This window comes from Patella vulgata, chromosome 8 (assembly GCF_932274485.2).
Source record: "Patella vulgata chromosome 8, xgPatVulg1.2, whole genome shotgun sequence".
Lineage (NCBI taxonomy): Eukaryota > Metazoa > Mollusca > Gastropoda > Patellidae > Patella > Patella vulgata.
In genome coordinates, this window is record NC_065886.2 from 39,054,542 (window position 1) to 39,070,838 (window position 16,297).

General features: G+C 37.6%; 1 protein-coding gene across 1 annotated transcript; it reads right to left on the reverse strand.

Moving 5' to 3' along the window:
* Positions 1-7,188: 7,188 nt before the first annotated feature.
* Positions 7,189-11,808, reverse strand: LOC130014145 (E3 ubiquitin-protein ligase TRIM56-like). Its single transcript, XM_056103086.1, has 2 exons — positions 11,723-11,808; positions 7,189-10,019 (listed from the first exon to the last, which is right to left on the reverse strand). Exon 2 carries the CDS (start codon positions 9,992-9,994, stop codon positions 8,576-8,578), a length of 1,419 nt encoding a protein of 472 aa, XP_055959061.1. The 5' UTR covers positions 9,995-10,019; positions 11,723-11,808; the 3' UTR covers positions 7,189-8,575.
* Positions 11,809-16,297: the final 4,489 nt, after the last annotated feature.

The window sequence follows — 16,297 nt, forward strand, 5'->3', positions numbered from 1 at the left end:
ATTGTTGGGTGAAGAGGGGAATGGTACCTACATATAAAGATGGTGTATTAGTAGAGAACCCTGCCATAGCTCGTGGACAGTTGGTCAGTGTATGGTTAGGTGGTCTAGTTAATCCACAAGCATTACTAACAGCATTACGACAAGAGAAAGCTATTGTCAGTAAAAAATCTGTACAACAGGTAACTAAAGTTTATTAACAGGATCTTACAGGATCATTAATTTATCTTAGAAATCAATTCTCTTATCGAGAGAGAGATGGTCAAAATAAACTTTAATTTAAGATATTCTGTTGAATGTTGATCTCCCTTATATTTTGAATGTGTGTTAATATTACAGATATATTTTGAGTGTGTTTTATATTACAGATATATTTTGAGTGTGTTTTATATGACAGGTATATTTTGAGTGTGTTTTATATTACAGGTATATTATGAGTGTGTTTTATATTACAGGTATATTTTGAGTGTGTTTTATATTACAGGTATATTATGAGTGTGTTTTATATTACAGGTATATTATGAGTGTGTTTTATATTACAGATATATTTTGAGTGTGTTTTATATTACAGGTATATTATGAGTGTGTTTTATATTACAGGTATATTTTGAGTGTGTTTTATATTACAGGTATATTTTGGGTGTGTTTTATATTACAGGTATATTATGAGTGTGTTTTATATTACAGGTATATTATGAGTGTGTTTTATATTACAGGTATATTTTGAGTGTGTTGTATTAGATAGTACTGAAACAGAAGACTATGAATTAGATGAAGGAGGAGTTTTTCTAACTAGTCTGTATTTACAAGGAGCCAGTTGGAGTTTTGAAAATGATTCTCTTTCGGATCCAAGGTATGAAAACCAGTATAATGTAATGTCAATATGTAAATTTCTACATGTCAGAGGGTTAGGTGGTAGAATGGTCTAACACATACACTTTGGATCATAAGGTCTGTCATTGGGTCAACTAGTGTGGTTTTAATTCCCAGGAGTATGGTAATCTGTCCAACCTTTCAGGTTTTCTCTGGGTCCTCTGGTTTCCTCCCACAGCTAAAGACCCATACGTGCAAGCAATTTATTGAAATAGAATTGAACCATATGTTATTCCTGAAATGACCTAGTTTGTGTCAAGTGGATATTAAACCCAATTTTTTTCTATATGCTTGTCCATCAAAGCTTTTATATAGATCTTTAGTATTCTATTTGGATATGTTCTCTCAAGTTTAATTCAGCATCATGTGCAACGCAAAACTGAATGACCTTGAAAAATAAAATCATAGACCAAAAGTCATTAGTAATATAAGCTTATTACAATAACTAAAATAAATAGGAAATCCTTAAATATCAAACTCAAACCAGAATTAATTTTATTCTTATTTTTCATTTTGTGTGATTAGTGAAATATGTTTACGAAACTTATCCAGTTAATAGAATCAGAAATAAATGTATACTTTCGTAAAGTCTTGTTTTTATGCCATTTAACAATCTATGACTGTTTAATTTCTTGTTTCAGTGGATGTCTATCTGAAGTTCCCTGTATATATCTACGACCTGTAGCTAAGTCTGATGAGGTAGATGATGATGAACATGCAAGAGATTTTGGTGGTGAAGGAGATGATCCCAGAATGTATCAATGCCCTGTTTACATCAATAAGGTTTGTTCTCATGATAAAATATCAATAGGACATAGTTTATGTTGAGTGGACATGAAACCCCATTTTCTATTTATTGCCTGGATCTATGAAAGAATATAGTCCAAACATCAGTTGGGCTAATCGAATGTCAATGAAAGGTAATATTCTAATAGTACTATATTTCATGTCAAGAGAATTGCTTAAGTTTGTCATTCTCAGAACATGGCCCATGTATGAAGTTATGATTTGGTAGTGCATCTATGTTATATTCTCTTCAATATGTAATATATTATAATTTATTTTATTTTTCTACAGAGTCGTCAGATGTTGGTTGGTAAATTCCCTCTGAATTGTTCTCCATCATCTGATAGATGGGTACAAAGTAGAACAGCTCTGGTTCTTGATCCAGGTAAGTGTAGTTTTCATATTCTAGATGGTAGGAAACAAATTCTTCGATCGTCCACTGATTTATCAAGTATTCCCATTTAACATGTCCATTTAATATTACTTCAGTTTTGCATCAAATCATTTGTCTTGTGTATAGTTTATTTATTGGTCAATGAAAATTCTATTTGTATTGGGGGGGGGGGGGTTGGATGGCTGAATGGTTAGCACGTGCGCGCTGTATCATAAAGTCTGTCATTGAGTCAACTGGCAGGGTTTCGATTCCCCGGTTGTACGTGACAAGGAGTAGGGTCGCCTGTCCTTCCTCGTGGGTTTTCTCCGGGTCCTCCGGTTTCCTCCCACTGCTAAAGACCCCTACGTGCAAGCGAATTGTTGAAATAAAATTAAACCATATGACCTAGTTTGTGTCGAGGGGACATTAAACCCCATTTCTCTCTCTCTCTATATGTATTGTATAAGTCAACAAAAAAATCACTGATCATCTGGACGGTTGGATGATGTGCCATAAAACTCCATTTCATTAATTCATTCATTCTGGATGGTTGGATGATGATTCATTCATTCATTCTGGGTGATCACGTGGCTAAGTGGGTAAGACACTGGCTCGCTAGCCTGGAGGTCGGGTGTTCGATCCCTGCATTTGCCGAGAAAGTTCATCCCGATTTTCCGGCGTGGTTTCCCCTTGTCAGTGATGCAGGAAGGAGGGCCTGACAAGGACAGCTGTTTAGTCGTTCGGATGGGACAAAAAACCGAGGTCCCGTGTACACATTGGCGTGCACGTAAAAGATCCCTTGGCAGTTGGAATTCGATATAAGAGTAGGCCTTAGCGCCACGGGGGGTTGGGTGGACTAACACATGGTTTAATTTTATTTCAGTAATTCGCTTGCGCGTAGGGGTCTTTAGCAGTTGGAGGAAACCGGAGGACCCGGAGAAAACCCACGAGGTTGGACAGGGGACCCTACTCCTTGCCACGTACAACTGGGGATTCGAAACCACGCCAGTTGACTCAATGACAGACTTTATGGTACAGCACGCACATGCTAACCATTCGGCCATCCACTCCCCTATTCTTTCTGGAGGATAGTGAACATTCTGACTGGATAAAATTCAGTTCTTTAATAGTCATTGACTGAGGTCACTTTTCCTGTTAGTGTTAAATTTACACAAACAATGGGAAATGGGCTTGTGAATTAGTGACAACTAACAATACATCCGATAATTTTATTTGAATAATTTTAAACCTCTTTATCTATTTTAGGTTTACCAGAGGATGGATGTAAAAAGTCCCGATCTTATCTGATGTTGCAGAAAATGGCTCCATCATTATCAGAAGAACAAGAGGAAGAAGGAGAAAATCCAGAGGAAGCAGGCCTTGGGGAACCAGGTTCCCAAACATCACGCTCTGAAAGATCAGAACATTCGCAATTATCTTACAAAGCAATGCCCCCTCAGGCAGACCCATTACCACCAGGTCTTGGGTTGAAACGTGAAGCTCCAATGGTCAATGCTGAAAAACCCTCAGCTAACTCCACCCAATCAGCAAGACGAGCAGATAGTCAATCCAATGTACGTCCTCCTTCTGAAACCAGCCAAAAGTCTAACACCAGTCGGAGATCTCTTGCAAGTCAACGGTCAACTACGAGTCAGAAATCTCAAAGAGTTTCAAAAACTTCTTTAAAAAGTGACACTGGATCTCGAGGTGGTGATCGTGGAAGTGAAATGACAGATTCTCCAACAAAAAATGTCAACAACAATAACGAAACAAAAACACCTGTAAATCTACCAAGAAAAAGTTCCCAGTCCAGCAGAGGCTCTCAGGGTGAAGACCGGGTAGATGGTGGAAGGACATCTGAAAGTCGCAGAAAATCCAAAACAAGTATTCAGCAGGATGTTCCTTTTAATGAACAGAAGCGAAAAGATTCCAGAGTATCTCGAGGTTCTGATGAAGGAAGTAGAAAATCTTCTAAAGATAGTCTGCCACGTCCATCTAAAGATCAGAGTGAAGTTCCTTTAGAGCTTCCTCGGGGTAAGGAACCTGATCGTGAACAACTAGAACGGCAGCCAGTTGATCAACGTGGAATGGAGAAAGTTTTTTCCACAGAAAGTGTGGATCAAGCAGGACAACCGTCCCATGATCAGCCATCCGTCCAATACCTTGGTCAAGAATTACAGGGAGGTAACTCTGGACCTAGTTCTGGTAGTCAATTATCTGTTGAAGAAACTGCTTCAGGTACAACATCATATACCAGTACCCCAGGTAGTGAGGAGGAGACCGAAGATGACGAAGAGGAATACGACAGTAGGTCAGAGGTCACACAAACCCCATCAGATCGTGGACGTGGTAGAAAAGACCACAACCCCATGTATTAATTGAAATAGTGATGTTGTTTGTTAGATCACAAAAGTCTATAACAATTTGCCATTTGTGTTTAATTAATACCTGAAGCTTCTCAAAGATGAATTAAGAATAGTTTGATGTCAACAGATTTCTTCTACTGAGTGATTCATTTCATTTCATTTCATAGTTCAGCATCATCCTCTAAGATACCAATCAGTATGTTTGTAAATAATAATAGTAAATTTGGACCATGTAAACATATTATATTGGGAGAATTCATTAAATAATTATATTTACATTTCTTTTACCTCTCAAAACAAGCTAATGTGAAGTTAAATGTAGTTTCTAGAAAACAAGCGATCAGTCTTGAGAATCTGATTGTAATCAATCTAATTAAAATAAGCTGTTTATTTCATACAGTCTTGAGTATTTTTGCGGTACATATAAAAGAAATGAAAGGACATTTCTATATTAATTAAACTGGGAATTATGGAGAGAAATCCACAGATTCAATTTGCTGAATACTGATATTAAGATAAAATTGATACAACACAAATACCCTGATTAACCTGCATCAGTGAAATAGTATGTAAGAACCTATCAGAGAGTGTAATGTTAATTAATAAACTGTGAATTAGGCACCAAGAAAATATACTATTCATTGATTACAGAAAAGATAAAATTGTAAAGCTTAAATAGTTTGAATAACCTGTAATTTCAACTAAACTGTTAATCAAGCACCGAGAAACACCCCCAAAAAGATATTACTTATTGAATACTGAAAAGGAAAAATTGTAAACCACAAATAGCTTGAATAACCTGCACTTGTGAATTTAGTATATAATAAGGTACAAGTTTTAGACTGCTACTATTTGTTTCGGTTGTTTTTTTTTATATTATAATGCCAACCAGGAATTATCACATTCTATCCCCTATTCCTTCTATAGTTCAAAGAATTGTGTACCGGGACCTTCATTTTAAATTTTGGATACATATTTTCAGAAACTTGTCTCAGGTTTTCAGCATTATGTAGCTTATTTCCATTTCAGGTTTTAAAATCCCAAGAAATCTTTGATATCACAGCATTAAGTACCTAAAACTCAAATCATTTTTACCAAAATCTATTATTTTAAGAATGCTAAATCACAGTGTTACCTAAAGATTGACTCCAAGTTACAATGCGATTTTAACACGTCTTAGGTACTCTTCCTTATTTCCAGATTTCACCCCATGGTCTCCATATCCCATGTTCATCATTCCATCCAATATTCCCAGCCATGCACTTGCTCCAAACTTCCATATTCAGCATTATGTCCAGTTTTATGTATTTAAATGATCTAAGTAATATGATTATGCTCTTTATTTCCAGATTTTCCAGTCCTAAGCCCCCCTCCCCCAGCCCAGCCCAATATTCCATGTTCAGCATTCTGCCCAATATTCCCAGCCATGCACTCCTCCCTGTTATCCCTTGCTCATCATTCCGTCCAGTGTTCTGAGCCTTTCTCTGGTTCCAAACCGCTCTCCAAATCCCATGCTCATCATTCCGTCCAATATTCCGAGCCTTGCTCTGGTTTCAAACTTCCGTATTCAGCATTATTTTCATTGTTATATATTTTTATTGGTTTTATTATTATTGACCTGTGATATAATTTATATCTTAATCATTTGTTTGTTGATTGTTTTTATCTTTAAATTGTAATGTAGAATTATTTGTTTGTGAATAAAATCATTTTGTAATTTTTACTATGAAGTATTAATTAATCACTTAATCCCCACTGTAAAGATGTTTGAAAAATGAACAATTGTTTTAGAGACAAAGTTATATGGGACAGAGATCATAGGCTTACCGGACCCATATGATACGAGCGTTTGGGACTCTTATGATTAAAGCTTATAGACTTACAGTCCCCTTATGATTAGAGCTCAAAGGCTTACCTTCCCTACATGAGATATAGGCGTGCGGGACATAGAGACATAGACTGAATAGCATTATTCAGTCTAGTGATAATTGAGGCTAGCTAATAGAGTATTACTCAATCCATAAAGGGAGGCTAACTTTGCTTTACTCCATCCAGCGATAAGGGAGGCTAATACAGCTTGGCCGGTAATAAAGGAGGCTAACATGGCATCACTCAATAAGTGACACGGGAGGCTAAAATAGCATTACTCAACCCTGTGATAAGGAAGGCTAACAAAGCATTACTTAATCCAGTGGTAAGGGAGGTTAATGTAATAATATTTCCTGGCGTTTAACTATCCGGGCCCCAAGCCCCCCCCCCCCCCCAAAAAAAAAAAATAATACGCTCAAAACCAACCCGTACATTTAACACGCGATCCTCATCAGAATCTTTCTATTATTACGGACGGTTTTGAAATACCCATCTGTCTATTGGTGCTTCCACAATAATGATTTCGCAGATAAACCGGTATAACATTTACCGTTCAATAACACAGCTATAATCAGCATACAGTACAACTGCTATCCTACATGTATTTGGGAGTTAACTTCTTGCGGACGGAGCTTCGGAGGGAGGAGTGGCGAATAGTCTAACGCGTCGCTTTAGATCATAAGATCTACCATGGATTTAAGCGGCCTGGTTTCAATGACACACTTGTGCGTGACACACAAAGAGTAGAGTCTATAGCTTAAACCTCGTGGGTTTTCTCCGAGTCCCGTTTTCCTTCCAATGCTAAATACCTCTTATGCACAAGAGAATTATTGAAATAAAGTTGTGCCATGTTATATTAGTCCAAAAATAACTCAGTTTGTGTTGAGTGGGAGTTAAACCCAAATTCTCTCTTTCTCGTTTTGAATGTTATTTATTAGTTGAAGAGTAACACACTAATTATATAGGTTGTTGTTGTTTATTTATTACAATATTGACATCCACTACACTATTTTAGATATTATGGACAGATTGATTTTAATTAAGATTGCTAACATATGAAGGGGGTGGGGGGTGGATGGCTGAATGGTTAGCGTGCGCGCGCGCTGTATCAGAAAGTCTGTCATTGAGTCGACTGGCGTGGTTTCGAATCCCCGGTTGTACGTGGCAAGGAGTAGGGTCGCCTGTCCAACCTGGGTTTTCTCCGGGTCCTCCGGTTTCCTCCCACTGCTAAAGACCCCTACGCGCAAGCGAATTATGTAAATAAAATTAAACCATATGTTAGTCCGTATGTGTAAAAACGTCACCTTAAAACACGGTATTGTGAGAAAAGTGGCCCGGATCATCTTCTTCTAGGGCTTTATGGTCGCTTGCACCTAGGGTGATATCGCAGATAACCATTATCTTCTCCCAGTCAGTGGGGCTTAACGCGCGCTTCCACCTAGGGTGATATCGCACACAAGTGTTTCCTGGGAAACTTGTGAGAGTGGAGGTTCGTCTCGCATAGGTTGGAGATGGGTAAACGATTTAGAGTCCTAATCGCTTCCATTTTCTTAGTTGAAGGCACAAGTGAGTAGAGAGAATCTTCTCCCTTCTACTAGTTTTTAACGTCTGCTTCCATCGATTATGATATTGCAGACAAGTTATCTAAATATGATTAATAGAAACAAGGCTTAATGGTCCGATTGTATACTCATAGGCTAGATCCCATTTTGTGTCCTCTGATCGGAATGCTTTCCATAATTTTTTCTGGTATTCTTCACGTATTGGTCGTTGTTAGGGACTTCACGTGCTCAACGATTGGTTGCAGATTGGTTTTCTGTTGATAGGGGTTGGTGTTCTATGGTTCTTGTGTCTAAAGCTCTATTGGTTTCCCCTGTACATTGGTCATTGCCGGAACAAATCAACTTATATATACAACCTGTTAATGGTGAACGATTTGATGTAGGATTCTCCCAGTTAGCTTTTAGTTATTGTTTGATGGTGGATCCTGTGGTGGAATTAGCGCCTATCCCTGCTCTAGGGAATATCCTCCTTGTTTCGTATGACAAAGAGTCTATAACGCTATCAGTGGGTAGCTAGGAACGTGGTCGTCAACGAAAGGGTATCTATATATGACTGCAATACGTTGTGTTTGTTGATTAAGACATATAATATACATAGGAAATGTTCTCAGTTCTAACTATATGTAATGCATGCTATGCTTTGTGATGCCAAATTACCCCTACCAGATTTAAAACTTGAAATATTAAAAGCAAAGCAATGTGAACTGAACTACCAAATTAGTATGCAAGATATATTTATAGATGACGAATTATTTCATAATGTTTATTTTCGAAATTGTTCCCTTGACTGTGAAAGTATCATTGCTTATAAATGATTTCATTTCATCACATTGACAAACCTTTTGCCAGTCGAATACTGTGGCCAAAGGTTCACGTGTCAGTGGAAGGGTTTTAGATACTATGTTGCTTGTGGCATTATTACTTATTAGTTCCATGGTAACCACAGTGTTAGTTGGCTGGGCTTTGGCTCCACATAGTACCATGCCAACATCTACATAGTCAATAGAATATGTCACATTTAGCTGGTTTATCGTGTACTTTTTTCGCGAGGCTCGGATATACCACAACTCATCTTCAACCCCATACACGGGACTATACCTGGCAATATGATTTGTTTGGCTATAATATTTAAATGTATTGGTAATGGCCGCTTGCCCAACTATTTCTAAATTCCCTATCATACTGTTAAGAGTTGCAGTGTCCATGTTTCCAGTGTTGAATGTGCTGTAGACGTCATATATCATGGTTAATTTATGTGCCTCATTGTCCTCTTGTTGGCATCTAATACTTGGCAGCAGATCTAATACGCCATACATTGAATCACCTTTCAAAATGACATTTATATTGTACATGGACTCCTTCAGTTGGTCAATAAAATTATTTGTCGATTCCACAACCCTCTTCATCTTGTGTTCCTCTTTTTGCAGTGCTCTTTGCATACGTAGTTTAAATTCGCGACCCTTTGTTGTGACAGCCTCACATATAGCTTTTACTTGCTGGTCAATCTTTGCAGAAGATGTGACAGCAGACGCATTCATATCGAATATCTTCTTGTTGGTATCATCAACATATTTCTCCAGTTCTGCTATTTTCTGTTGAAATTGTGTTTTCAAATTTTCCATTTCTATCCTTACTTCATTTCCGTACGCGTTCATTTCCATTGTGTCGTGACCTTTGTGATCTGATATTTGACATTCATTACAAATAGTCTGACAACAATCTTTACAATAAAATTCCAACTTCTCCAGTGTATGGTGATTACAAATTGATGGGTGTCGTTTAGTCGTATTTCTGCTATGAGCTAGATCTGAGACATGATGATCCGAGAAAAAAGAATCGTGTGGGGTTTTACAGGACAAACAAAAACATTTCTTACAGTCCAAGCAATTGAACTTTGATTCGACCTTTCTCTTACATACGTCACATTTCGTCGTTGTGCGTTTAATGGATTCAATTTCCGTGGTGGAAGAAAGGTTTTTAATGCCACCAACCGGAATAGTGACATCCTGGCGACATAACGGACACGGGAACCTGTTATCTTTACCAACTTTAGTAATATAATCCTCCAAACATTTCAAACAAAATCCATGTCCACATTCAATAGTTTTAGGTTCTGTGAAGTCGTTTAAACATATACTACAGTTTATCTTATCCGTCTGTTCCGCCATGTTCTTTTAATACCAGGGCTAATATCTGAAATATAATAAACAAAAGTATATCGGACGTTGTAGATAATACTAGCACACCCACCTCGTACACGATGTACATTACCCTATACATAGCGTGTGTTGCAGACTTTAAAGCGTTCAAAAACTTGCCGTGTACGCCAATGTGTATACGGGACCTCGTTGTTTTGTCCCATCCGAAGGACTAGAGAGCTGCTGTCCTTGTCAGACCCTCCGTCCTGCATCACTGACAATGGGGAACCACGACAGAAATCTGGATGAACTTTCTCGGCCAATGCAGGGACCGAACAGACGACCTCTAGGCTAGCGAGCCAGTATCTTACCCACTTAGCCACCGTGACCCCCTCTACAAAATCAATGCTTCACACCATAAAATTCAAAAGAATCTGGAATTCATTCTAGCCTGCAGGGTGGACACGAGTTGGTACACATGTTTAAAGTAAATTTATCTGATCTTCGTCAAATTCGATTGGGGCCATCTTCATAATGATATTAAAGGAGCATTATAGGTAAGATTAGAAAAAGACCTGAGAGTTCTCGCTATAATAGTTAAATATAGATAATGAAAAGAGAATATGATGAAAATATCAGTCAAATTGCTTCACTCTGAACCTATATATTAGCGATTCCATTTTAGGATAGCCTCGAATGCCATTACTACCGTTGTTACGATAAAGGACAAAGTCTCGATTATCAATTTTTACGGTTATTTTATCCGCAACAAAACGATGGCATGGAGAGTTGATTATGGTCTGGATTAATAATTTAGATAACATTTCAGGCCTAAAGAAAGACATGCAAATAGGCAGATTTTGCTCTTGCATATGCATGTTTAACCAACACCAAAGAAATGTAGGTAAGCACGAGTCAGGGAAAAGGTTGATCAAAACATACGCCCATATACTACTCCTGCGCGTTTTAAAAGGGGGGATATTTATTTCAGCTACCTTAGTTCAGGTTATAAAATTATTCGACATAAATTACTTGTGCACGATAGATCATTCAGGTACAGTTGAAATATGATAGGTACGGCGAAATTACGTAACGGCGAAATTAGTACACGAGAAAGTGCATGCTTGCTCTGTTCACATAATGGCCATTGCAAAGAATCAAAACCGGATGAGAATTAAGTTTCGTTTGATTTTTTTTATGGAATTAGCAGGATTGGTTTTATATAGACTAAGCCTGTTCCATAATCCCATTGAAATGTCCCGAAATAAATATTATTTATCACATATAAATTAGTTATATTTGCTTTAAAGAAGGTGTTTAGATTCAAATGTCGGTATTCGTATAAAGTGGATCAGATGGGTTGGGTTAATATATGACTCGGGGTTGACAGAAATGACACCGGTGCAACACGGTTTTGACCGAAAGTATGTCGGATTACGAATTAGTTTTACTTATGCTACGAGGGAAATGTTAACCGTTCAGCGACCGTCCATGCCAACAATAATATCAAATAATTTATTACACCAAACAAAGCTTTTTAATTATGAAATAAAAGTAGTGGGGATAATATAAACGAAACCACTGCGCTAACTCATGCAAATAAAATCATAGATTGCATATTTATCATAGTCTGTTATATATGTTGTAGACCGACCTACATTTGAACATCTATTCAATATGTATCTCCCACGTATATAAATATAATACAAAGCTTGCATATGAATCCTTAAAAGTAGGACACGCTTATAGGCTACATACCTTAATTTGCAGTTGTGTCGAGTCGTTAAGTTTTTCTTCTCTGTAGAAGTAATAAAATATAATAATATTTATATCATATATTTTAAACAGGTCTGTTATTAGTGATAATATCCTATCGATTGGTCTATATAGCCGTAGTTAGCTTTTTCCTAGAAAACTTCGATCAATAGGCGTGTCAATCTAGTCATTTCTAAGAATGACTAGATTTAGATCAGCTACAGGTCTACGGCTTTATTCATACAAGTGTAAACGAAACTATTTTAGGAGTGCGACATTTTCATTGGCAAAGGGCTAAAAGCAGGGCCTGTTAGTAAGGAGGGACAGGGAAAGGGTTTAAATAAGCTCCCCTTGTTTTTTTTAAAGTATAAATAATGTGAATAACACCGAAAGAGCCAGAAGGCTTAAACATAGGCGTACGGACTCGATGACAGTTAGGGGGGTAGAACCCGAAATGCCCGAAAAAATTTCGGGTTTACAGAGAGCGCCAGTCTTCCTTTACAGGCGAAGAGAGCGGAGCTTACCTTGCCCCCCACCCCCCACCCTCAAAAGAAAATTTTGGAATATTTGACGGCTGCAAACGCGTTTTCCTGCTATTTCAGCCCGTGAACAAAGTAACTTCAAAGTGGTCTAATATAGCCTTATTAAGGTGGCTGACTCGAATTCCAATCAATCGTTTACAGTCCACGAAGACGGGACCGTTCAATCTGTTTTACAGACCTAATGCGACATCCAAGCGAATATTCACTGCGGATCAGTGTGGGGACCGTTGGGGGAAATTTTGAAATTTTAACTGCCGCAAACGCGTTTTCCTGCTATTCCAGCCTGTGAATACAGCAACTTCAATTTGGTCCAATATAGCCCAGTTGGCTGACCGGAATTCCAAACAACCAATCAATCGTCGCTGGGTTCGGGGTTATACCCTTCCGGAGAAAAATTTTGAAAATTTAACCACCGCAAATGCGTTTACTGCTATTCTAGCCTGTGTAAACTCCAAAAGTATCCAAAATCCCACTCTGAATCCCAACCATCCAATCAGACTGTTGCAGCTGCATTCACAAATAATAATCGATGCCCGAAAAATGTCGCACAAGGTAGATTAGCTCCAGACAATATGTTTTAATCCATAGTCAACTCAGTACAAATTCGTGGTATTCAATTAAAAGAAAAGTAAAATTAGTGTTATATTAGGGCTCGATAACAGTAAGGGAAGCAAAATTAAAAATGCCCGAAAAGATTTCGGGTTTACAGACAGCGGGGCCGGTTTTCTTCAAGAGGTGAAGAAGCGGAACTGACCTTGTATGGACCCCCCAAGAAAATTTTGGAATATTTGACAGCCGCAAACGCGTTTTCCTGCTATTCCAGCCCGTAAAATTAGTGTTTTATTAGATTTTGGGCACTTTATTTTGTCAAGTAGATGAAATAATTTTTTTTTTTTCACTTTACCCGTCTGCCCGAAAAGTCAGCTTGCCCGAAAGTTAGGGGGGCAGCTGCCCCCCCCCCCCCTGCCCCCCCGGGCTCGTACGCCTATGGGCTTAAATACAATAAAGATGACAGGAAAAAAGTATAAATCTCGTGTACGGTGATGCCAATTTCAAAGCTACTTGGGGAAGGGCCCTTTGAAAGGCTTGCTACGGCGGCCTGTGCTGTATTCCGACTTTGCTTTAACCACACAGGACAAACGCCTTCCGATGACGGAGGATGGTTTAAAAAATTATAGTAGGTACCTATGTAAGAATGACATGACAATGTAAGAATGACATGATAATGTAAGTATGGCATGACAATATCACAATAGCATGAAAATGTAAGAATGGCTTGAAAGTGTAAGGTAACATGGTAATGTAATAATAGCATGGCAATAGAGAGAGAAAGAGAAATGGGGTTTAATGTCCACTCGACACAAACTAGGTCATTTCGGGACTAATATGGTTTAATTTTATTTACATAATTCACTTGCGCGTAGGGGTCTTTAGCAGTGGGAAGAAAACCGGAGGACCCGGAGAAAACCCACGAGGTTGGACAGGCGACCCCACTCCTCGTCACGTACAACCGGGGATTCACGTGGCAATAGAACAATGACATGACATTATAAGAATGACACGAAAATGTAAGAATATCATGCCAATGTAAGAATTACACGACTATGTAAGAATAGCATGAGAATGCAAGAATGACATAACACTATAGGGTTGCATGGCAATTCAAGAACGGCATGATAATGTAAGAATTCCATGTCAGTGTAAAAATATCATGACATTTTTCACAACAGATTGGACAAATTTACCACTACTGAAACCGAAACTACCAGTTTTGAATTTCGTTTCCAAGAATCGAACGGGTTTTGTCAACAAAAAAAAATTGTTTTTCATGATTTCTTTTTCGATACATTACATTTATCTTTAGAGTGTTTTAGCACCGTACGTTTACTTTGGAATGTCTAAAAAAAATCTTGCATAACAGGACTAAAACACCTCGAAACCTGTTTCAAAAATACGTAAAAAATGTCAAATCAAAATCTCTTCGATTTAGTTTCATAACGATTTCTGTAAATAATGAAACTAGTTGTTCGAAAAGCATTTGAATAGTTTCATAGTTTTAGCGAAAAAAACAGAAAAATTGACCTTTTAACCTCCGGGGTCATAAAGAACAAAATGAATTTAAGTTGATATTTTTATTGAAACAGTGAATAGTTTCGATCATTTTCAACATGTTTGCATGATACAAGAATGGCTGCGCATTCACTTTCGGTGTAAATGACCTCATTTGACCTTTGACCCCGAATATCTCGAAAAAGTCCCAACGACGGACAGATTACCACTTGGCGTCATATTCTACGCAAAATTTTACTATCGAGAAGTTGGGTCCGGACCCAACCGCCCGGCACTGAGCCTACGGTCTAAATACCTGAGTGTAGTAACAAATATCTCTTCTCGTTTAGCCGAGTTCGGTCGGCGGTAGCAACCTTCATAGATGTATAAACCAAGACCACTATTTATATTTTTTGTCAATTTCGATAAAATCTTGTTTGCCGTAAAAATATTTGTTCTCTACCGTCATATTGAGTTTAAACAATTTGAAATTAAAATATGAACACAAAAGATGTTTCACTTTGTTCCACGTGGCGTCAGCAACTGTCTTAAAGCGGAAATTTCATATTTTCATATTTTTGCTCAATAGGTTATCAACTCACTATTATACGACCATGGGCATTATTTCCCACCCTTAAAAATCATTGACACAGGAAATAATAACACAATTACCTCCCTTGTTTTCATATTGCCTCCATGCATTAGCTACCTTCAAACGTTGGAATTGATATTTTTGCCAATTTCTCAGCTGGCAATAGTGAATTATAGGATTAATAGGATTATTCTTTAACAAGGTGGGACAGTTTATGGATACCATCTATTTTAAGGCTAATAAATTTTAAAAATATAACTAAAAAATATGAAATTGTAGCTTTAACTAGATTGTCCATGATTATTACATGTGGGTTTTAACAGTTTTATTTGTTATTGCCACGCAAATACGCCCACACATCAGCATGCCTCAATTAAAACAGCTTATCCAAAAGGAAAACTTCGATATTGACCATATTTGATAATGATTCGGAGCCCGTCAAGTAATTTAATCTCTATCGTGTTTACAAGATTTTATGGACACACAATGTATCTCTGAAATGTATTGCTGAAAATCAACAGGGTCCATCCTAGCCGATTCCAATCTTCACACCAAATTTGAAAATCAATAGGGTTAATCTTCGCTCAGTAGGGTTAAGCTTTTTCACAGTCCGAATGCTTCACATCAACATTTGAAGAAAAAACAATCTAACAAAAATTGTAGTCTCTGACATAATACAAAGTTGTTTTTAGAAACAGAAAGGAATGCTGTCTCGAAATTTCACGCGAACGATACCAATTGGTTACATGCGGTCACGCCAGCTCAGACCCGCGCGACCGATTTCCTAGTTACGCAAATTGAAATATCGGTTACGTTAACAAATTTCATTAACAAATTTATTCGCATTTGATCAATTTTTATATAGGATGACTTTGTGACACAGGTCTAAATTATTAGTATTATAGCACAAACTTCATTCATTCATTCTTGGCATTTCATTTCCCATCTTACCAGTACATTGACAGATCACGTATTGACCAAGCAAGCAGGTTGATTTAAAAATGCCCCCCTTCTCCTAATTCTTTAAATGATTAATTATGCCATAAATATTTGAAAGCGCACCTTTGGATTTTCAAATACAAAATGTGTTTGACTATATATTTAACATGTCATCTATATTTCCAAAGAATTTACTACACGTGTTCTTTCACTATAGCCATATGCTGTACGGTAGTACCAATGACCCGTCGTCAACTTTGACCCCCGCCGGCATGAGCGATAATGTAAACGATTTTACTGTCCTGTCTATTTTAATATTACTTCATCACATCAAACTATTCTGTTTCCTTTTGAGACTTTGTTTATAGAGTGCCGAGGTTAATAAATACCGTCTCATGCTACGTGCTTGGAAGAATGATTACAAATGACAAATGCAATATGAAGTATGTATGTGGT